The following is a 22,902-nucleotide window of genomic DNA, read 5'->3' as shown; positions in this document are numbered from 1 at the left end:
AAATCAACTGGTATATGGGTATCTTTTGGTTTGAAGGCAGCGGTGTTTTTAACTAAAAGAAATAAATCTTATCTTACATGAAGTAATAGGGATGAAGGTGTTAGGGGTTATGCCTTATTCTTCGATCTCATGTATAACACCATCCTTTGCAGGAATATTTGAAACTTCTTGTAAGGCTGCAGTATTTTCAAATAAGCAGAAGAAATCTATCATTCCCATACCCTTTCCACATACACTTATGAGTACTGAAACATCTAAAGCTTTTGTTTCCCTCCTTGTTCGCGATAATCCTAGCTGCTCAGAATATGCATATGGAAATCAGGTTAACAAAAGTCTTAGCCATAATGAAAATGCATGGGGGAAAAACCCAGACTTTTCCCTCTTTGTGGTATATTCTATTTCGTTTTTATCAGCCTTCTTTCCCCAAAATCCTTCCCTGCTCTTTAGCTCCACTGCTAGCAAAGTGATTGTACAGACTGGAGTTTTTGGACAGCAGTAGTGAGTGTCTCAGCCCACCCTGAGCAATGACAGAAAACTGAATTTTCTGCAGGGGATCTGTTCTCTGTCTGGTCCGTACATGAGTGTAGCCCCTAGGTGACCTGGTCCAATGATGTCAATGCAAGCGTTGGCAGTACACAAACGGCTCAAACTGTACTCAAACTCAAACAGTACTTCTGTGCCATCACATACAGTCACTACCGTGGCTTAGTGTGCACAGGTCGCAACTGAAACGTATATTGAAGCCCACAGAACCACCCCCCAAATACACCCGCGGCAATGGAAAACATTTTGTTCCTTTGAATCTTCTGTTGAAAATGCACATCCACAATCAATCAAATTCTTAATTTAAGACTCTTGGATTCCTCACTAGTAGCAACTTCTCACATAGCTACCTCAGCATTGTTGTTCCCGCCTCCATTGACACAGGAGGCTCACTCTGTCCTGGACGACAATGACTTGGCTTCAGTTATTCACACATCTATGACATCTCAGCCAGATTACAGCAGTACAACATGTCTGGCTTTAAAACCTTTGATAAATGTCTACCCATCTCTTCACAACCCTGTCCTTTGCTCCCTATGCCAGTTTCCATTACAAAATGTAATTATGTTCAAGACCTCTGTCCTGACCTTTGGGGGAATCAGTGACCTGTGCCCAGGATATCTGAAAGATCAGCTAAAGCATACAAAGGAGAATCACTGCCAACCATTCAGCTCTCTAGTAAAGTGGAGTATTTTACAATTACAGTAAAGCTCCTTAGTCTAGAAAGTTACACTTCTTGCAGTCCTGGTCCAAAGCTATGACACGATCTCCCAGAAGTTCCGAGATATTATGAGCATCCCGACATTTTGCTCTAAGTGGTACGTGTATTTCTTCAACTTGTATGTCTTCTCTGTGAACACAGAGTATTTCCACACTGGGGAATGCCAGGTCAGTGAACAGGAGCTTTATAGAAACTGAGTGTTCAGCCCCTAGTGGGAACCAAGTACTCTGCTGTCCTAAATTTGCACTTCTGGCCAACTCATGAATGAGTTGATAAACTGAGAGCTTTATCCAGTTACCAATGGCTGGAACACTAGGCAGAATTATTGTACTTCTAAGTAAAAGGAGCGCCTGTAGTTCTGGAAGGGATCCAGAAATTGCCAGTCTTTGACAGCTGAGAGGGGAAGGTGTCAGACTGTAAAGCAGTATATAAATTCATTGCATGCCAATCCTTGCCCCTCCCCATGCCGAAATTATGGAGGGAAAGAAGGAAATAGTAACAGAGCAAAGTGAAGAATTAACAGCAGATTATAATTCACCAGAATTTCATAAGGCAAGGAAAGACATCTCCTGCCAGTTGTGAGAGTGGATGCTGGGTCAGAAAGGCCAGAGCTGGGAGGAGGTGCTGGGTTAGTATTTCTAACCTAATTGTGTGGGATTCTCCTGTGGCTTTTTCAGAACTGCCACGACAGAGCCAGGCACTAACTGTGGGGCAGCATAGCAGCAGGAGTGGCACCGTGCTGTGTCACTTGGGTGCACGTCCCACAGCAGTGGCAGTGGGGTCAGAGGGGCTTGCCTCCCCCAGTACTTCTTCCTTCCCCCTGCACACATGCAGCTATAAATTATTGTGGGTTTTGTAATCTTTCAGTGTAACCGTTACAAGGATGATGAAAATAACATTTTTAGTCTTGACTGTGAATTATTTTATTCTTACATCCAGAACACCTGTCTGCTTGGCACACTTTCCTTCCTCCTGCAAAACACGCCTGCCATCTTCTGGCCAGGCCACCAAGCATCCAGGGGCTGGCTGGAAATGCACTTGGAAGTGTCCATACTGAATGGGCTCTCCCAGTTGTTAACACAACCAAAGCAAGCAGGTTGAAATTAAATTTTTCTTTGGGATGAAAAGTTCCCCTATTAGAGAAGAATTTAGCTTTCAAGCTGTGCAAAACTCCTCTCTCTTGATTCATAAGGATTTGCATGAGTTTTTCCTTTTATCTTCATACCTGCAAATATCCTGAAAGTTTCATTTATTCCAAGTCCAAAGAAGACATTCAGTCAAAAAAGTCCTTATTATGCTGCTTTTACATTTAGATCACAAGTTTCAGTGACTTTCATAGGAAACCAATGTTGATCAAAACCAGAATTATGGTTTTCATATTTATTAAACACCAACATTGCAGTGGAACCTGAGGCTGAGCAAAGGTCATGTGGTGTCAGGTTCCAACGCAAATATTTGATGTGGCTCTAATGGAAGCCAATGCTAGAGTTTGGTATCACCTTAGGAAGCTTCAAGAAGTTTGCTAACTAGGAGTAAAACCTTGTTTAGAAGTCAAGTGTTAAATTCTGAAAACAATTCTTCGCTCCTCGTGGTCTTCAAAACAAACCTGAATCTCTTTCTGAAGAACATGAGTTATTTTAGGTACAAGAACGACTGGTTGATATTTCACAGCCTGTTGTGCAGCACTCTAGATTGCATGCTCATAAGTACTCCCTTGAAAGTCTATGACTGACAAGAGCAGAATTATGAGGGGGTTTTTTCCAGGTTAAAGCCATCCTGTAGGAAAATGAAATCATATCAAACTTCACAAACCGCATTGCATTAATGAACTGGAGAGAAAAGTCAGAAAAGGCTATGACGATGTTTTCAAAACAGGACATTGATCTGCATATCAAATGAAGTACACACTATATAATGTATGCATAGAATTTACATCTTATATGCATATTATACATATTATACATATCAATGCAAATTATATTGAATCTTAAAAATAAATACTTGAATTGCTCAGATTTTTTATATTTTCAGTGCCTGAATTTTAAAATATAGAACTGGTTCACAAAACACAAAATCTGTGCTCCCTATCACTTGCTGTTAAGAGGGATAGAGTGGGAACTGGAACCACCTGTACAAGCATATAAAAATCAGTCGGGTTAGTTTTGGCACCCTCCAAAATTTTACAAGGCCATTTCTTATGTCACTGATGGAGACTGTGCCATTCAGCCCTTATCGGTACACTTCCTCTCACCCAGCTGAAGTCAAATGAAGGGTTGGGAACCATCCAGCTTCCCTGGATAGGCCATTAGAAGATGTCTTTTCTGGCATCTCTGGAGAAGGATTCCACCTCTCCAAAGACAAATGTCTGAGACAGTGGGTGTCTGTCTCTCTTCACTGATTTCTCAGAAAGCCTGGATAGTAAACGTAGAGTAGGCTTTTAGACAGCAGTCAAGCTGAGAGGAACCCTACCCCAGGCATCTCTACATGGTGATAAAACCAAAAAGCTGAAATGCCTTTGAATGAGCTTATTTTATTGTCTCCATTAAGAGAGGAAGTGAGGCTGACTGGATGTCCCAGCTCCAACTCTTCAACATCAGGCAGAATTCTGCTGAACATTAGTCCAGATGTCTGCATCAACCCCATGAAGCTTATCACCATTTACACTAAAGTCTGGATTTCCCTGGGTGAAGAAAGGCTAGGCTGGCCATCGCTTCAAACCTTCTTTTGCACGATACAACAAATCATTTATGCTCTACTTCATGCAAGACAAAACTGGGCTACCCTCTCCTCCCCACGCCCTCATCAAGACAGTAGCTATACGCAGTCTGAATTACACCAATCCCTCTAACACGGACTCATCACGGTTAATGAACTTTTTTCATGGTTAATGAACTGCCTTTTTGCCAACAAGATTCAATGACTTACAAACATGTTGCTGAAGAATTTTCACAGGAGCAATGTTAGGATCCTTCTCTACCAGGGAGGATCTCCCAAGAAGACCACATTTTCTGCCGTGGCAGGTCTAGTTTCCAGTATAATTTCGGATTCTCTCTACTTTTTTCTCTCACATGTTGTCTTGTGAACAAATATCTGATCTCCCGGATCAGCTCTTCTGAAGACTGTAATCATTTTGAAAGACACGTTGTTTTAGTTAAAACCAGAAAATTATTCTTTCCAGTATGCTTAATTAATAAAAAAAAAAATAAACAAAAAGCCACATTACATACAACACAGAGCAGCTGACACTTTCAGTGGTTTTTAACTAGTTTTATATTAGCTAACTGGTGTTAACTAGCTTGAAGTAGTCTTACTGGTGACCAGCAGTACAATTTGGGCCTATGAGCTGTTTTCAGTTATCAGGAACAAGCTAAATGTGGTAGTCCACAGATTAGCAAGTAGCTCCCCTTTGGGACTGCATATGCAAAGGGCAGGGAAACTAGGGGCAGGGTTGTTCTGTGTGTGACTTCAGAAAACTGAGCTTTTCCACTACGATTTTTTCTGCTAAGGCTTTGTACTGGTAGTGGAATTCAGTGAGACTGGCAATCACAGTGTGAACCTCAAGACTGTTTCGCAATGTTGAACATAGTTCCTGTGCTTCTGAGAAGCAGCTCTGGCAGACAAGGGTCAACCCAGTCACGACAGGGAGACTAATGTTTCCACAGCTGGGTTTTCCTCTACAAGGCAGGACGTTTTAGGCAGACCTCATTTTCTGCTGTGGTATGTCTACTTGCCAGTATAATTCTGATTCTCTCCACTTCTGTCATTCACAAAACCAGTACTAAAAATGGTAACATGAATGGTGCGCCCGAGAGTTGAAGGAACCTGCCTTGCGTTTTCTTATTTCACTTTTTAACTCGGCGATTCTACTATTCCAGATGTTGCTAAATATCTGAGAAAAATAGTTCTACAAGGCCTCTGCTTTGCGTATATTGAATTAGAATAGCCAGATCTTGCCTTTCAGCTGTACAACTCACCACATGCAGCCATGCATCACCTCGTAAGGGGAAAAAAAATTGAGTGTAACATATAATTATTTTCGTTAGCTATAAAAAACAATACATAGAGCAAGGTTCTATATGTGCAGTTACTATTTGTGTTTCCAAAGGGAAAATTTTCATTAATGAAGTTTAAAATTAACATTGGATATGCATTTTATTTATTGCATTTACAGCTTTTTTTTTGCATTTACAGTTATACACACAAAGTAAGGCTGAGGTCAGAGAAACTGCTATAATGGCAGCATTTGCTCTTCCATCTGCTCCACACAAAATACCGCGATCTTTTGTATTTCTCCCTCTCAATGAGGCATGCCATTTCTAAATCGTTGTCTGGCATTTGAAAAAATGAGCTGCACTGGCTGTCAGGCTTTTCCAGCTTCCCACCTGTTCTAGCAAAGACACATTTTTCTGTGAACAAATAGATATTGAGCTCACAAGAAGTAATAGCCAAAAACATCTACAGAATAGAAACTAATATTAAAATCCAGAAAAACAGTGAATATCAATTTGTAGGATAAATTTCCAGCATCTGCTCTGAGATACTTTAAATCTACTTTACTACTTTACCATTCTAGAGTTATTTTTACTGAGTTTGTACTTTGTAATAAAGCATGCTGCCTTTTCTGCTGTGGGTTAATAACAGGACTGGGAGACGCTGGTGAAAGCATTAAGAAAGGGTATGGTATCCAACAGGCAAGCACACGACATTGCCTGTCTCTAGCAAGAGATGCACTTGAAAAATCAAACATCATGTCAGGAGAAAAAGGCATATTTGGCAGTAATAAAAAAGAAAAGTATCTTTAATCATTCTTTTTGCTTGCTTAGTGAAGTCTTTAAATGGTCTGGAATACAGAGTTCGCAGCTCTGGAAAAGAAGGCAAACCTCAGCAGCAGAAGCCACAATGTGTGTGTGGCAAGTTATGAAAGATAGACATTGCTCCATGAAGTGGTTGGAAAACCAAACAACAACAAAACCAGTGTAGGTGAAGGATCAGGGAGGAGTGATCTTAAGTGGTACATTTCCCCAAGGCCCCAGCACAGAGGAGGACTGGAGCCAAGAAAGCCAAAAGTGAGCGCTGCCTTAAGCACAGTACCTCTGGCAGGAGCCGGGCAGCAGAGCTCTGCCTGGCAGCCAGATGGTGTGTCCATGTCTGCTGTCCTCGCAAAGAAAGTATCACAGCAGGCGGGACATCTCTCCCATAGCCAGAGAGACACCAGGAAGGGGGCTGCAGTCCTTAGACATATTCCGTGTCTCTTTCTTTTCTTGTCTCCTTGCTAAGTATGCTGATTATAGTTAGGAAATAAGATAAATATGCCAGCGAGCAACTGTTTATATAATTGGTTCTCTTTATGCACTTTTTTCACAGGAGGCAAAACTTAAAGGCTCTGACAGTCTTATAGAAAAATGTAAATCCATAAACTGAAGGTCTACCCCATTTTTTTGCAATCATGTCTTCACTTTAAAGAGAATGCGAAAGTTTGTCATTAAAGGAATATGGGGAAAATTATAGAACTAAGAGATTTTCCTCCTGCAGATGATGCATGTATGCGAGTCTTGTCTCCTGTCAGAGATGACCCAAGACTCGTCCCCATGTCTTGACTCCCCAGTGCGTGCCTTGTTTTGTCAAGACAGAAAACTCTTCCAGGCGTTTTGAACTTTCCAAGTGAGCATTCTCTTCAAATAGCAAGCGTAAAAATGCCATCCTCCACTGAGGGAAACAGAATGAGCCCTTGTATGTTACGGACATTGTCACTTCACACAGATGTGAAATGAAAATCAATCTTTCACACAAACAACTTATTACAATTTATTTTGTCAAACGTTTACTATGAGTAAATTGCTTTCTGCTTTCTTAGCTTCTTTTAAGAAATGCTATCTAAGCCTAATGGCATTTAGCTGTAGAGAAGGAATAAAACCCAAGCTTAATAAAATAACTAATTTTAAACACAATAATTTTTATAGGGAAATACTTAATATATTGAAAAGGTCCCTATGTCAATAACAATATTTACAGGTTTTACCTTAGCTTTTCAAATGTTGCCTTGATTTCTCTTTTTCTCTTCAGAAGGCATACATATAAACTATTCTTGGGTAAAGACTACTGATGTCTTTAATTGTAATATTAAAAGTAGTCATGTGAGAGTAAATAGTTTCCGTTGAACCTTAAATAGTAATACATTAGTCTTTAAATATTTTGCAAGTACCCCACTGGAAATGCCACATATGAAAGTCTACCTGTACTGAACTGCAGAACAAGTTAGATGTAGGAAAGTCCACGTATCTCTCTGCATTAGCTGGCAATTAATTCTCATTAGTAGCGCATACACTGACAAAGCCACGGACACTGCGTTCAGGCAGGCAGAACTGATGACACACGCTGTCCTCCGCAGGAGGTAAGGAGCAGCTCACCACGGCACAGCTGGCTGTCACCCACGCGTTGAGTCCAACAAAGCCTACGTTAATAAAACATTGATATTTGGCTTTTAAAATAATGCAGATACATTGGTCTTTTTTTATGCTAGAATATCATCCTAGGAGAAGAAAATCCGCTTTAGGTTCCTTTCATGATTCTTGGGTTTTGTTTCAGTCCAAAATAGAGACGTCCTTACTGATTGTAATGAAAAAGCTGTTATGACAAAATGAAAGATATACTGTACAGAGCTTTATTCTTGTATAAGGAATGCAAAAATGATATAGAATAATTCACCACCAAAGGCATCTGGGAAGGAGAAATTAAATTTGGAAATTGTTAATGGATTGCTACATTCATTGCAAACTAAACTGAATTTTTGATGTGTACATTTTGCACTGTTTTTCTTAACAGACAACTGCTTTCATTCTCACAAAATTTACTGCTATTTTATCAGGCTAAATTTACTTGCAGTATTTCAAGGCAAAGGTATCGCTTTTCAGGATCTTGTAGTTAGGAAAAAAAAAAGTACTCTAAAACCTTTCCTGCATTTTTATTCTTTTTACTTATAAAAATGTGATTTTTGTAAGACCATGTGATTTTGAAACGTCTGATGTAAGCATTGACATTAATCCAATAAAGCTTTTGGCTTGAAGGGCTCCTGGGAGCACTTAAGCAAAAGGAGGAGTTTTAAAAAGTCAAAAGTTGTTTTGCCAAAAAGTGGGTTTAGGTGTGGCCATCATATATGGGCACCGACCCTAATGAGAGCCTTGGCAGAGTGCTATAGAAAGTATGCAGTTCTACCATTCCATCAGATACTGAAGATTGCCTTATGTCCAGTAATTTCAGTGTATGCTACTTACACAGCTGTAATTCAAGGAAGTCATCGGATGCTGACCTTGATAATTTGTATTTATGCAGTTCTTGTTCCAAAAATCTCAAATTGAAAAATTTTAATAGCTTTTGTAAAAAAAAAATATTAATTTTGACCACTCTGGGTTGTCAAAAAAACCCCAAAACTATTTTTACATGACTGAGAACAAAATCCTAACCTTCTGCCATATGCCATATAAAACATCAAAGAATTCCAGTGACTTACATTTCTTATTGAAATAAACTGATCTGCGACTTTCTGACTCATAACCTGATATAGGACGTGTATTAAATTATTTGGAAAGCGTTTTTGAGTGTTAAGTTCTTATTTATTATGAAACAACTCCCTAAGGCATGTTCTTCTGCGCTGCCTTGTCATGGGATGTAGGGCTGACACTTGACACGTTTACCAAGTCAGGTACACACAGCCACAACCATATGTGGAACAACCTTGACCTTGGAGTTCAGGACTATTTGCCCTTTAACAATTAATCTATCTAGACAAATAAAGGAGCTTTCTCCTTAATTTATATGTTAGTTTATGAACAAGAAATTGCAGAAGTCCCCAACTAAGATTTTTTTTACAGGAGTATTAATATGAATTTACTTAGAATAGGATTTAACCCCCAAACTTACAAAGAAGTTGCAACTCTATCTAACCCTAGAAATAATATGACAAATTTTCCTGACTTTGTATATATAACTGAAGTGAATTCAGAAGAGACATGCTTGTGTGACAAAGTTAAATTTTGTTTATTATTCTACATTTGAAACTATGTAGTGCAAACTGCAAAATTAAGAATATCCAGTAGGTGTCATCTTCCTATATATTGGATGTATGATAATCAAGTTTAGATTTTTTTTAATTGAACTTAAATGAAAAGTAGGAGTCTTAAACACGGCAGCAAGTTTTTTGAATAACATGTAAAAATTGCATGAATTTGATCTGATAAGCTTTACTAACACTGGGATTTCTGGAATGTTTGCAACTGGGAACTGTCTATGCGCAAAATAATTTGCAGATATTCATGACTGTACTTACATGCTTAAATAACATCTGTAAAATATGCCTGTAAATGCATGTATTTAAACCTGAAAATCCATTTAATGGATTCCATTTAATCCACATGTCCTTAAAGCAATATAAACATGTACTACAGCCTGTATTGCAAAAATAGATTAACATCCCCTTTACTTCTGAGGGTATTAAATGAAGTGGGAAGGACCTCCGGAAGAGCAGGGAATTCCATTTCCCTAAATAGTGTTTTAAGTTGTTTTCTTGACATTCCACCTCATATAAATAAACATTTTCATGTGGATTATTGAGAATTATCAATTATCTCAGATCTGCTTGATCTACATTTCATTTTAAATCACATACTTTCATTTATATTCAGCAGCTTTATACTTGAGGAGTAAAATTATTCAAGGAAGTCTGAAACAGTGCAATTCAGCCATGTTCAAATCTAAGGAAAATAAACACTTTTCACATTTTAAACCCTCACCTCTATTATTTGGTGTGGGGATGCTTACTAGGTCAGAGTTATGCCTTTCAGCATGTGATTAAAACATGCACTTTGTTCACGTCCGTGGATTTTGTAATACAATCCTTTAGCAATCTGGCAACATTTCTGGCTTTGTTAGTGTGGGGCATCGCTTGGGGAAGTTCCTATGCAACACTGTTGTTGCCTGACCCAAAATCCTGTGAAAACAATAGTAAGACTTCCAAGGGCTTAAGCCATGACGAGTCAGGCACGTGGAAAGGCTGAGCCGCGGCAGGTGAAGCTGGAGGCAGGAAATCGCAGCCTGGCAGATACCAAGAGGGGAACAAGTTGATGGCAGTTGCGGCCCAAAACCTGCTTTGAATTCACACAAGCGATGGGGTGGGAAATGCCGCTGTTTCAGATGGACTAACGTTGATTACACATTCACATTTCGTTTATTTTTTAATTATTTTTTTCTAATCAAGTCAGCTTGAAGTTTCCAAAAGTTAGTCCCTGTATCTGTGGCTTCTGTGAGGACACACGAGGAAGGAAACAAGGTTTCAAAGGAAAATACCTTTTCTCCATATCATCCTGATCTAGGGTTACGCGTGGAGTGAGACAGGGCTTTTGCATCACACAAGAAAGAACAGGAAATTCTGCATAACCCTCCCCTAATTAAAAGCTCATTACTTCTTCAAGGTGAACCACTCACTGAACAGCCAGGGAACGATTACCTCAGCGCTCCCGCCATCCACAGGCAGCGAGGCGGCGAGAATGCCGGCCTGGGGAAGGGTTGCAACAGAGTTTTTGGCTTTGCTCGTGTAGAGATGCCGGAGAGGAACGCTGAAACCTCCCTGGGGCAAGGCCTGGCGGGCTGAGCCCCCGTGCTGCCTCAGCAGTGCCGCTCAGACCCGGGGCGGCGGAACCGGCCCCCGCCGCCGCACTCGCCTGAGCGCCCAGCGGGGCGGGATGTCCCTCACACGGCCACCGCCTCCGAAGCCCGGCTCGCCCACAGGCTGCCCGCGGGCCGCGGTAGGTCAGTGGGGGACCGGAACCGTGACGGGGATGGGGATCCGCACCAGACCACCCCACCGCGCCTGAGGGAGGCGGGAGGCACCGCCTGAGGCAGCGCGCGCGCACGCCATTGGGCAGGAGGGCGGTGGCGCGTGGGAGGCGGGGCCGCGCGCACTGCGACGCCCGCGCGCGCGGCCCCGCCCCGCCCCCGCGGCCCGGCTGGGGCCGGCGCTGCTGAGGGAGCGCAGAGGAAGATGGAGGCGGCGTGGCGGGGGGCCCGGCCGAGGCGGGCGGTGGGCGCCGGGCGGTAGCCAGCCTCCTCCTCCCCTTGCTCCCCCGCTTTTGAAGAGGCGGGCTGCCTGCCCCCTGGCAGGGGATGGCGGCTCCGGGCCCTCCGCAGCTCCCTTGGCTGCGGCTGGGCCCGCGACTGCGGGCCGGGCTGGAGGTCGCGCTGCGGGTGCCCAGTCTGTTCCTCATCGACGCCATCTTCAACTCGTCCCCGCTGCCGGGGGGCTCCCTGAGCGCCGCGCTGCTGGGCGTGCTGCTGCGGCTGCTGGGTGAGACACCTTCCCCGCCGCCCTCCCTTCCCCGCCGGCTCCCGGCACCCCCGCCCCTCCCCGCCGGCCCCCGTGGGCCTTGTTTACAGCCGCAGGCGGGGCAGAACCTCCGCGTCTCTCCCCCGTCCCCTCATCCCGCCGGCTGCTGCCGCGGCCTGGCTTTCTCTTCACCCCTTTCCCCCGTCTGGGTCCCTTCCTGCCGCCCGGGGGTGGGTCACCTCCCTCTCCTCCTGCTAGCCGCGGAGCTGGGTGTCCCCGTCCCCCCACCCCGCCTCCATCCCCGGCTCCCGGTGCCGTTCCCGGGCCGGGCCGGTTGCCTGCGGCTCCTGGCCTTGGCCGTGGCGGTGTGAGCCGCGGGGAGCCGGCGGAGCGCGGCCGGGGGCCGCTCGCCATGTGCGCGGGGAGTCGGGGCTGAACCCCCTCCTCGGCGGAAGGCATGTGACTTCGTGTTGTGCCTTTTTTTTTTTTTTTTTTAAAAGCACTTTGGATAGTGTGATGTCTTCCTGTTAAAGCCTTACTTTAGGATATAGCAGTTTAGAAATGCCGGAAATTGGGTTCCCAAATGAAAGAGAAATCTCTTGAAACTTGCTGTTCGTTATTTTTAAGCTTTTTTTTTTTTTTTTTTTCCTGGGATGAAGGTTGAAAATCACTGATATAACTAGGTGATACTATTTTCAGCACTGCTGGTAATCTTGCGTTCTTACATAGCCCCATTCTGATGATTGCTGTACAGGGGATGTTCCCATCTTGAAGCTGGGAATGCTTGGGCAGGAAGGAAAGGAGAATCCAAAAAGTACACCAAGAGTTTTTTGCAGGCCTGTGACATGTTGATTTTGTGTTTTCTTTGATGTTTATAGTAGGAAAAAAAACAGGAAGGAAATAAGTGGTGTGGCTGTTGGGGTAGGGAGCTGAGAAGAGCAGTTAAAAGGAAAGGTACAGAGTAAGGAGTGTGGCAGTGACAGCACTGCGGAAGTTGGGGAGGCGGGAGGGAGTAAAGAAGTAAAGGCAAAGCTGTAGTGAGTCAGCAGGTGAGAGGGGAGCAGAGAGAGAAAGTAGGAAAAGCAGGTACTTTCTTTGGGCTGCAGCTCCTTTGGGGAAGTGGCGGCTCCTGGGAGAAGGGAGGCCAAGGAGGTCCTGGCCTTGCAGCTGGTACTGACAGCTCTGGGATGGGGAGCGGGGGTTCTTCCTACTTCCCGTTTTCTTGACCCTTTATTCCACACTTCTGGAATTGCTATGAGTGCTTCCCGCTTTTTAAAAAAGTGACGTTGCAGTGCCTCACCGACTTTAGGAGTCCTTCATTGTATGATCGAGATGCTGTAGGAAGCACCTTGAAATTAATCCCACATAAGCGAGAATGGTCAATGTGTTATTCCATGATTAACAGATTAAGGCACTTTTCAGAATTGCATTTATATGATCACTTCTCTGGAAGGGTGTGGAGGAGGAAATGGGTAATCCGTCCCCTGCCTCCTGCAAAAGAGCTTTGGGAACGGTTTATGCCAAGAGACTTATCTCGTACTTTGAGACAACTGGTGTGTGGTTCTTGGCTTTCCAAAATCAAAGAAAAATTAAAATGTAACCATTTAAAGATGATGTTAAAGACCTTCCATGTGGTTCAGGCAACAGAGTGCTTTTGCATCTATTTTTTCCTCATCTGAATTTAAGGATTACAGGGTTGGGTGTTTGCTGCTGTTAGGATAAACCAAAATATTTAGTGTGGATCATTCTCTATTTAAATAGTGGGGAAGTTGCCCATTTAGTTACCATTTGCAGGCTTTGGAAGACTGATCCAGACTTTTCCTGTAGCACAATACTATTTAGCATAGGATGGACACACAATTTATCCTCGAGACTGTAGCTCTGGCGAGATTTGATAACTTCAGGGGTGACGTTGAACAGTTACAAAAGATTCTGCGAGTAGAGTTCCTCAAGAATGCTAATAGAGATCTGTATGATTTTTAAAAAGTTTACTGCAGGATTCCTTGGTCTGGTTCTTCCATCACTTATTTTTTATACAAGTACATAGAGTTATACATAGCACGGAACCAAGTTGTACAACTGGAGCTCAATTTTTCTTTAATCTTCAAAGGTTAATGAAACATTAACCTTGCTTTGTCTCCAACACCTTTCGTATCTTTGCAGTTTTTTTAAGTGTCAGGGTTCCAGGAGAACCACCACCCCCAGGAGTGTGAAACGGTTACTTTGGACAGTAGTCCCTCCTCAGCAGGGACACTGATTTTTGAGAGGGTTACCATAAATACTGTAGTCTGTAGAAAGATGTGGAACCAAGTAGAATGGCTGGTGCTAGGGAAAAAAAATAGTTTGGCAATTCCACGTGATTAAAATACTTACTTGTAAAAGTAATTGAACCCTGCAACTGACTGGAAGTCAAATCCTATGTAGTGTGCTACTATAGATACTGACAAATTGCAGGAGTTGAAGGAAAATATGAGACGGGGGGATTCATTGTAACACAAGAAATGATTTTAAAAGTAAATGTGTGTGGTTTGATTAAATGCTGTGTTTGGAGGCCGTGCTGGAGACAGCTGGTGATGGGGTGGCGTAGGCAGGAACAGTAAAGGTAAGCAGCAGCATATACAGAAACGCCCGACAAATCCTCTCAAAGGAGGAACTGCAGCATTTCTTATCAGGGGGAAAATGGGAAAAGATTTACTGTTTGGTGAATGCTTTGCAGGGCAGGGGGAACTCTCCTCGTGGCAAGACGGACTGAATGATGTAAATGGAGACGCGGAGGAGCGCTTACCTCCCCTTCTGAGATCTGAGTTACCTCCTGTAGTCTTTGGAGGTTCCATTGGGGGGGGTCTTGACTTTTCCACACAAGCACTGACAGAGAAATGCTTTACCTTTTGTTAGTGCCTCTTTAGAGGAACCAGTAAGTCTGGCCTTTCTATTGACTCATTGTAGTGCTGTTTTTAGGGATGTGTCTCGCGTGTGAAACGTCAGTGGTTTAGGATGACCTGGAGTATCTCACTACAGGCCTGTTACTGCAACTGCAAGGAAGGAAAATAGGTTTTGTTAACAGGAGTGTTTTGGAGCAGCCTGCTTAGTGCAAAATGCATTTGGCTCAAATGATCAGAATTATGTAAATAATGAGCTTTTGACAGGCATTTGAGCCTTATTTGTGACTTGTGAGAAAAGACAAAGAGTACAAACTTGTCCCTAGTATTAGCTTTCCCGTAGGTGTTCATGGTGGTGTGCATGAAAAAGCAATGAAATCCTCAGGCTTTTTGTTAAAATGCTGTGTGTAATAATACTCAGCTTTGCATGGAAGAATGAGCTGTGATATAGGGCACTGTCTGAAAACTGATGGAGGCTTCTCCTCAGTCCACTTCACAAGGTTACTAAGTTAATGATTAGTTAAGGAGAATGTTTTTATATCAGCCAGTGCTGCTGGCAAGGAACACTGTTAAGGTGCATTAATAACCTTTTTTTGTAGTCTGCCTTTTGCTGTTGATTCACGTTTACCCTCTCCCTTCCTGCTCAGTCCTTTGAGGTGGGTTTTTTTGTGTGTTTTTGGTTTGGGGTTTTTTTTGGTTGGTTTTTTGGTTGTTTGGTTTGGGTTTTTTTTGTGATACAAGCAGCTGGCAACACTCCTGGTGGAAGCAAATGCTAGTTCTTAGCAAAGTCCTTTTTTTTTTTTTTTTTTTTTTTTTAATTCCCATGATCAAGATACCATGGCTTAAAATATTTATTTTTGTAAACACTATTATGGGGGATTTGGAATAATTTAAAATACAATCGTCAGAAAAGACTGATGCTATCCTCCAGTCGAAAGAGGATTACTTGTGATTTCATTAGTTTTAGTACAGAGATTGAAAGCAATTTACAATCAAATATAAGTTGTAGAGATGGAAATCTCTCCAAACTGGTTTGGATGAGAAAGCAGTTGCATAGACTGGAAGCTGACTAAGAAGCCCAAAACAAAGACACTGTGTTTCCTGAAGGAAAAAAAAAAAAATGTTTAAGGAGGTGAATCTCATGACAAGTGCCATTTAATTTAAAATCTGTTAGGACAGAGCCCTTACTTACATAGTACATAGTGATGAAAGTCACAAGCTACGCGCCTGAAGTTTCACTGCAAAGTCGTAAATGTAATGCCAAGGTGTGACAGATGCTATGATAGGATTTCTCATAGGAAGGTGCAGACTTTCCAGTCATGGTCAAGATGTGTTGATGGTCAGTGCGAGGGAAAGGTTAGCAAACAGGAATTTCAAGATCTAAATCTGACTTCTAACAAGACAGACGCAGGTTCACACTGGCTTTGGCAAAGAGGCAACTTGGTGGGGTTTTGGATTCCGTGTACAAAAGCTTTATACTGTGGAAGGCCTTCTCTGTGAGACTGTTGTTTCAGGGTGCCTTATCAGAAATGAAAGCAAAGTGAAGGGAATTGGAAGTTTACTGGGAATCTCTCCCCAGTAAACTACAGCAATTGTTCACAGTTTTTTCCATTAAAGGGTTTAGCTAAACTGTTTTGGTGACTGTTATCTTTAGTACTCCAGCTTAGACATCTGTAGTTGAGTGCTTTGCTCAAGTGAATTAAGGGACTTAGTAAATTTTACCCATTTATTCCTTATTAACTTTGCCTATAAAGATGATGCTACATCTGGCAATTCTTTTCTAGTTTTAGAACTTGTCTACCCTTAGATTTCAAGACTGAGGGTGAAAGGCTGCGAGTTGTCCCTGCCCTAGTCTGGAAGTGCAGGTGAACTTAACAGTAATTGTGACTCAATGCTTGCTTTGGCTTTGCATCACAGCTGCAGCATACAGATGTATTCCATGCAGAGATTAAGCTGTCCTCTTGTCTGTCCTCTGAAAAGGGCGCCATTGGTAATGTAAAGTTACAAGTGACCAATCAGGAAGTGATATATTAAATAAATGTAGCTCCAAAGCTAATAGATCAAATCTGTTGTTGAATTTCTGCTGAGAACTAAATGATTTCAATCTGTTTTTAGGTGTCTTTGTATCCAGTGTTGTTCTGGTCTTACAACAGCGAGCACTTTTCAAGTTTTATATGATCGCCTCGGCGTTTCTGCTGGCTGCGACTTCAGTGTTGGTGAATTACTATGCTTCTTTGCACATAAACTTCTACAGTGCCTACTACACAGCCGCGTTCGGAATTCAGATCTTCCCTCATAAAGGACCTTCGCTATGGATGGCGCTTTCCATCCTTCAGCTTACCTTTGGAATTGGATATGTTACGTTGCTAAACGTGCAGTCCATATACTCTCAACTCATCATCCTGGATATACTGATTCCTGTAATTGGCTTGGTTATTGAATTACCTTTAAATGTCCGGCAGATACTAGTTTTTATTTCAGGCTTAGTTCTGACACTAAATACCACAGCCATTTTAGTTACAAAAATTAAATGGTTCTATTATTCGGTGCGATACGTTTATCTGCTGGTGAGGCATATGTATCGCATTTATGGATTACAGCTATTGATGGAAGATACATGGAAAAGGATTCGGTTTCCAGCTGTACTGCGTGTGTTCTGGTTAACGAGACTTACAGCACAAGCTGTGGTATTAACATACGTTGTAAAGATGGCTGAAACTAATACAGAAGAAAAATTTTTCTTGATATCGTGGGATAACTGTTGGGAACTGCTTTGCAGCCTGATCATAAGTGGGTGTGACTCTACTTTAACTGTGTTAGGCATGAGTGCCGTCATTTCCTCAATAGCGCATTATTTGGGACTTGGTATCTTGGCCTTCATCGGCTCAACTGATGAGGATGACAAAAGGCTTGGTTTCGTAGCGCCCGTCTTGTTTTTCATCTTGGCTCTGCAGACTGGTTTAAGTGGACTGAAACCAGAAGAACGATTAGTTCGCCTGAGTCGAAACATGTGCCTTTTGTTGACCGCAGTCCTGCATTTTATCCACGGAATGACAGACCCCGTGCTGATGTCTCTCAGTGCCTCCCACGTGTCATCATTTCGCAGACACTTCCCTGTACTCTTTGTTTCCGCTTGCCTTTTCATCCTTCCAGTTCTGCTCAGTTACATCCTCTGGCACCACTATGCACTAAATACGTGGCTTTTTGCAGTTACGGCGTTCTGCGTAGAGCTTTGCCTGAAAGTAATAGTTTCTATCACTGTTTATATATTGTTTATGATTGATGGCTACTATAATGTGCTATGGGAAAAACTTGATGATTATGTCTATTATGTTCGTTCAACTGGCAACATTATTGAGTTTATATTTGGAGTAATCATGTTTGGAAATGGAGCTTACACAATGGTTTTTGAATCGGGAAGCAAGATTCGCGCTTGCATGATGTGTCTACACGCCTACTTCAACATCTACTTGCAAGCAAAGAATGGCTGGAAGACTTTTATAAATCGCCGGACTGCTGTTAAGAAAATAAACTCGCTTCCAGAGGTAAAAGGAAGTCGGTTACATGAAATAGATGATGTCTGCGCCATCTGCTACCATGAGTTCACCACCTCTGCTCGCATTACTCCATGCAACCATTACTTTCATGCACTTTGTCTTCGGAAGTGGCTGTACATTCAGGACACTTGCCCGATGTGCCATCAGAAAGTGTATATTGAGGACAAGGAAAATGCCAACATCTCTAATAACAACGGGTTTGTGGCACCAAACGAAAATCCTGTACGAGTTGCAGAAGAAGCTGCTGATGCTGAAAATGAATTAAATGAAGATAATGACAGTTCCGATAGTGATGAGGAGGACAGTGACTGTGTGGCACCGCACTTGAATGAGACTCTTAATGTTGACTCTAACTCTCTTGGTGATTGAGATGTCCTTTACCAAGCCGTGAGGTATTTAAGATTGACTTCAACAGAATGAAAAGTATCACTTGTAGTTATCGTACTTAAGCACAACAGCAGTATCTCAATGTCGAGTCTGTGAATGGTGGTTGTTTACTGTGGTGTGTGCTACTGTAAATATACCTCTGACTTTTGCTGGTCTCTTTCATGACCACCTTAAAATTATGTACATTATTGTACATGGAATAAAATGTTTTCACATGTTTTTAAGATGGTTGGAAAAACACTCTTTAATTGATGTAGTGATAATGCTGTGCCAAAGACTGTATACCAGTAATCCCTGATCAATGAGGGCTGGATGCAAATGAAAAATACCGGTGAAAACAGACTGTTCAGTGGGTCAAATCAGAAATGAAAAGCCTGAACCAAAGCAGCTTTACTTACAGATTCAGTATTAGCAGAGCTTTATTGCTAAAAACTAGTGAGTTGTGTTTTTAAAAAATAAAATAAATAAAAATTTAGGTTGGTAGACTTTAATATTATAGCATTCGTGTATGTGGGAAAAAAAGATGAAACTGCTAATAAGCTTTCTGGTAAAGCAGCCAAGCATGCCCTTGTGTTAAACACTGCAGAACCACCAGAAGCAGCTTGAAGTGCTCTACGTGTGAACTCGGCAGCCTGGTATTCCTCATGTAATGCATACAGGTATTCACGAGAGCTGCTGGCTTGGGCTGTCCTTGAAATTGATCCTGAATCTTGATGAAAGGGAAACAGGGCTGAGAAACTGTACAAATGCAGACCACCTTTTCAAAAGCAGCTTTAATCTTGTACCATAAAAAAAAAAAAAAGCACTACATATTGGCTTCCACTGATAAGAACTTGCAGATACGATAATTATTATGTTTTTGCAATATATTTACAAAAGTTATGCTGAATAAATTTAAGAAAAACAACTTTATACATTTGGAAAGAAGACTTTAATAGTGTTGTTATATAGAGTATTGGCCAACTCAAGTGGGTCATCTTCTCTTACTGCTGCCATTATTTCCAGTATTTGACTAAAAAAGAAAGATTGATATTAGAGGACTCTGAAAGTCAGTACTGAATATACTTCAGACAGCTGCATGTGTACGTACATGTCACTGAGATTAACCTGGAATAAAAATCTATGCTGAGAGCAACAGGGCAAGGTGCTCAGATATGCAAATAGCTTCACTTTTAAGTCACTAACTGCCATTCCCTTTACATTGAACACTGGTTGCTCACTGGTTACAGATTCATCTTTGGTCTTTTGACTCTTGTTTGGAGGTAATTAAACACCTTTCTGTTTCAAAGAAAGTAATTTTGTGGGTGTCTTTATCAATGGTCTTCATTTTTCAGACTGAAATTCATTAGCCTTCCAAGGCTAAAGCTGCACTATGAATAAACTGGTCTATGGCAAAGCTTAAATTCCGGATGCAGCCTTATCTGAGAATATAGCCGTTAAAGTAACTTACTGCTCCTTCCCTCTTTTCTGTCACCAAATTGTGATTGTTTAACGGAGTCAGATATTTGCAGTAAATGTTAAATGTGCAATTTTAAAAGGCTCATAGCCTTGGTACAAGCCAGGAAAAGGAGGCAGAAGAAATGGGATTAATAATACTAAGTAACAGAAAACCAAGCCCCAATCTTTCCTCTGTACTTATTTTCTTGATTTTCTATCACTCATTCTGAAAAAAATGAATAGTCTGTACAGTTCCTAAGATGAACCATACTTCAATTTTTTCTAGTAGTAGAAAAAAACCCTTCATGGTGAAGAGCAAGAAACCTCAAGCCTGGTGGTAAGGTTTCGTGGTTTTGGATCTTGCCTCAACTTATGCGATAGCTAAACTTCTTTTTGAGGAAGATGGAGTAAAAGAGTTGCTCTTAACTGGAATGCAAATATTTTCCTAGACACAGAATTAGCATATTTCATGACCACTCCTGTGCTTTGCAGCCAAACAGCTTCTGGATTTAAGGGGCTGTTCAAGAGGAGAAGGGGTGAGATCTGGCCTACACAGTAGTAACAAATACCAAAGAATTTCACCCTTGAAGAGTCTTGGTAGGGCTTACATATCTGTCCCCACTTGGATGCAGTAGGATGCTCCGTGCTACTGTAATGCTCTCTATATAAAATCACTGAAGGAGAAAAAAAAAAAAGCCTCTTGTGGCTAAAATGAAAAAAAAAAAAAAAGCTTCAAAGGGGAGTAGTGCAGTTCTGAAAATATACATATAAAGCAGAAATATCACCATCAAAATTGAAAGGTGTCCAGCACCACCAGAAAAAGACAAGTGGAAAACTCCTCCTGCCAACTGGGCTACATTAAACGGTATGTATACACCCTAAACGTTACATATACTTTGTGGCCTGGGGCTACCTTTCCCCTCACACCAGATCTTGCTACTTGAGAAGTCACAAACTATCAGTTCTCAGTTACCAGACCTCATTTTTCCTAAAGTTTAAGAGGTTCTCAGATTACTAATCTACAATTAGTAAGGGTTATAATTAATGTTTTAAAGGGACAGTAATTTTGAAATACGGTTGAACTGAACAAGATTTGGTTTTCTAAAAGAAAGCAAGAGCCAAAATAGAGCCGTTTTTGTACGGCTGTAGGATAGACTGCCTGCAGTTCCAGTTCTGGGGTTTCTGAAATGCTTCTGTAAGCGACTCCTAAGGCAGCAAAGGCCTGGGAGGTGCTGTTAACGCAGGCAGGTTTGCTGAAAAAGCCTTACTCAGCAACAGTAGATGTCCTCCACGTGTCATCAGAGAGCTGTGTGCACTTCTCTCTTCGCCTACTCCAAAATCAGGGACTGACCCTAGGAAGAGGCCTTCTGTGCTAATGGGTGCACTTTGCGTTTAGAACAAAATCAGAGTATTACAAATGAACATAACTGCAGAAAATGTATCTGAACACCAGGAGATGTCGCCACGTAAGCTTCAGCTATGCTTTCAGCACGATCAGTGGTCTTCTCTCTTAAAATTTTCTTCAGCTCTAAACTAAACATTTTCATTAAAACAATGATATATTTCCCTGTTTTTCGCACCTCTTTTTTTCACGTGAAAAGGTGGCAGAAAATGGTTTCTGTACTTTCTAACTGTCCATAAGCCCTATATACTATTATATATCACATTTCTAGTGAACTGACTTTTTTTTTTTTTTTCTCTTTTCGGGTAAGATTTGAAAGATTTAAAATACTACTACAGTAGCATACTTACATTATATGGCAGGGTTCATTTCTGTCCTTCAAGCAGTGCCCTATTTCCCATTTCTTTTTTGTAGGAAATGTAGTTTTAATGTATTTTGATCCAGCATGAGTATTTTTCACTCCACACCAAGGTGCATCTAGTTTCATTTGAAAAAAAAAAGAGAAAGAATTAAGAGTATGCAATCATTTGAGAATAGCGTGAGATAATTTAGTCAACTGCTTCCACAGACAAAAGTTCTTGCAGTGACTTCCAATTTAAAATGGAATTTAAGAGATTTGGGCAATTTAACATCTTCACAATCTTTGGATTTTTATACTGTTACCTTCAAGATTTTACATTTTAAAAATCAGCAATAATAGTACATAACACTTATTTCCTCTGTACTTTACCAGGTCTGTATTTCATATGCAAATAAATTTAAGGATTCAGGCAGTTAGTAGTTTTCCTTTCTCAGGTTCAGAAATTAAAATAAATACTGTATTTATAACTGCCAGTTACTAATAATTGAAAAGAACATGCCAAAAAAAAAAAGGCATCCCTAGTCAGTCAGTTGAAATCACTACTCGTAAGGCCAAGAGGGGAATTCAAACGTTCTTCCACCTCATTCCATTTCAAGAGCTGTTCTATCTAAATGCCGTGACTGCTGCCAGTTGCAAGCTCACAGCCACTGCCCGGTGCCTGGCACGTCTCCAGCAAGCCAGATTTTAAAAGACATCTGAGCAGGATTCTGGTACCTAGGTACATTTAAAAACCTGGGCTTGTCAATTTGTCCTTCTCATCTTCCCCTGCAATGCCAGGAACTGACACGGCAGCTTATTCCTTCCAGCAGAAAGCTGGAAAGGAATATTTCTGGAGCCCGTACACTGCTTTCCAAAGTGGAGAAACAGCCAGTTCTTTTTCTACTCTGAACTCCTTCTGCCTTATCATTGCTGTACAAGCGTATCTCCTTGCCTAATAGTGCTTAAGTCACAAACTGACCAAGATATAAAAATCTTACCAGTCTCTATCATTAATCGTTCACTAGGAATTGATTTCAGTGTTTCCAAGTTGGCTTCTGTTTTCAGTGAGCTAGAAAACCAGAGTTTGGTTAAAAAAAAAAAAAAAAAGTGTATAAAAGTAATTACTTTACCGATTGAAATGTTTTGCAGCAAAGGCGGCTTCCTAAATAATTTTGTTAGCAAATAAAATCTGCTTCATTTTTAAAAGTGCTGCCTGTAAATTCAAACTCTGCAGAAAAGGGCAAATGTAGAGAGTTACCCAGCGAAGCAGCCTCAGCCCTGCCCGCGCTTGCCTGGCCTCGGCAACCCATGCCACTTACCA

At 41.6% G+C, this 22,902-nt stretch overlaps 2 protein-coding genes and 2 long non-coding RNA genes across 14 annotated transcripts in view; 2 read left to right on the top strand and 2 right to left on the bottom strand.

The window, feature by feature from the left end:
* The window catches only part of LOC128906333 (uncharacterized), a 33,478-nt gene extending 25,974 nt beyond the window's left edge, over window positions 1-7,504 (top strand). Inside the window, exon 7 of one of the 2 annotated variants that reach the window (XR_008465133.1) lies at window positions 6,797-7,504. This is a non-coding gene — a long non-coding RNA (uncharacterized LOC128906333). Of the gene's footprint in view, window positions 1-6,628 lie in introns of both variants that reach the window. The other variant, XR_008465132.1, reaches the window with a different exon arrangement.
* On the bottom strand, window positions 279-11,066 carry LOC128906334 (uncharacterized). Its single transcript, XR_008465138.1, has 3 exons — window positions 10,764-11,066; window positions 7,498-7,715; window positions 279-4,383 (listed from the first exon to the last, which is right to left on the bottom strand). It is a non-coding gene; the product is annotated as an uncharacterized LOC128906334 (long non-coding RNA).
* Window positions 11,067-11,266: 200 nt separating this feature from the next.
* On the top strand, window positions 11,267-18,626 carry RNF139 (ring finger protein 139). The gene is made up of 2 exons (XM_054190622.1): window positions 11,267-11,600; window positions 16,574-18,626. The coding sequence occupies exons 1-2, from the start codon at window positions 11,420-11,422 to the stop codon at window positions 18,382-18,384; spliced, it is 1,992 nt and encodes a 663-aa protein (XP_054046597.1). The 5' UTR covers window positions 11,267-11,419; the 3' UTR covers window positions 18,385-18,626.
* TATDN1 (TatD DNase domain containing 1) overlaps window positions 12,223-22,902 on the bottom strand; it is a 24,117-nt gene continuing 13,437 nt past the window's right edge. For 8 of the 10 annotated variants that reach the window (XM_054190632.1, XM_054190630.1, XM_054190627.1 and 5 more), the window contains 3 exons: window positions 22,580-22,650; window positions 21,592-21,718; window positions 19,161-19,414 (listed from right to left, as the gene is read on the bottom strand). In XM_054190632.1, coding sequence (XP_054046607.1) covers window positions 19,312-19,414; window positions 21,592-21,718; window positions 22,580-22,650 — 301 coding nt within the window. In that variant the 3' untranslated portion in view covers window positions 19,161-19,311. Of the gene's footprint in view, window positions 14,612-19,160; window positions 20,514-21,591; window positions 21,719-22,579; window positions 22,651-22,902 lie in introns of those variants that run through there. The other 2 variants (XM_054190625.1, XM_054190626.1) reach the window with 2 other exon arrangements.

This window comes from Rissa tridactyla, chromosome 2 (genome assembly GCF_028500815.1).
Source record: "Rissa tridactyla isolate bRisTri1 chromosome 2, bRisTri1.patW.cur.20221130, whole genome shotgun sequence".
In the NCBI taxonomy this organism is placed as follows: domain Eukaryota; kingdom Metazoa; phylum Chordata; class Aves; order Charadriiformes; family Laridae; genus Rissa; species Rissa tridactyla.
This window is presented reverse-complemented; position numbering and strand designations above follow the sequence as displayed.

Bases quoted from the DNA above. Each gene is read 5' to 3' on its own strand.
- RNF139 (XM_054190622.1), top strand. From the start codon at position 11,420: ATGGCGGCTCCGGGCCCTCCGCAGCTCCCTTGGCTGCGGCTGGGCCCG. The intron at 11,601-16,573 runs GTGAGACACCTT...ATCTGTTTTTAG, and splicing joins CGTGCTGCTGCGGCTGCTGG to GTGTCTTTGTATCCAGTGTT.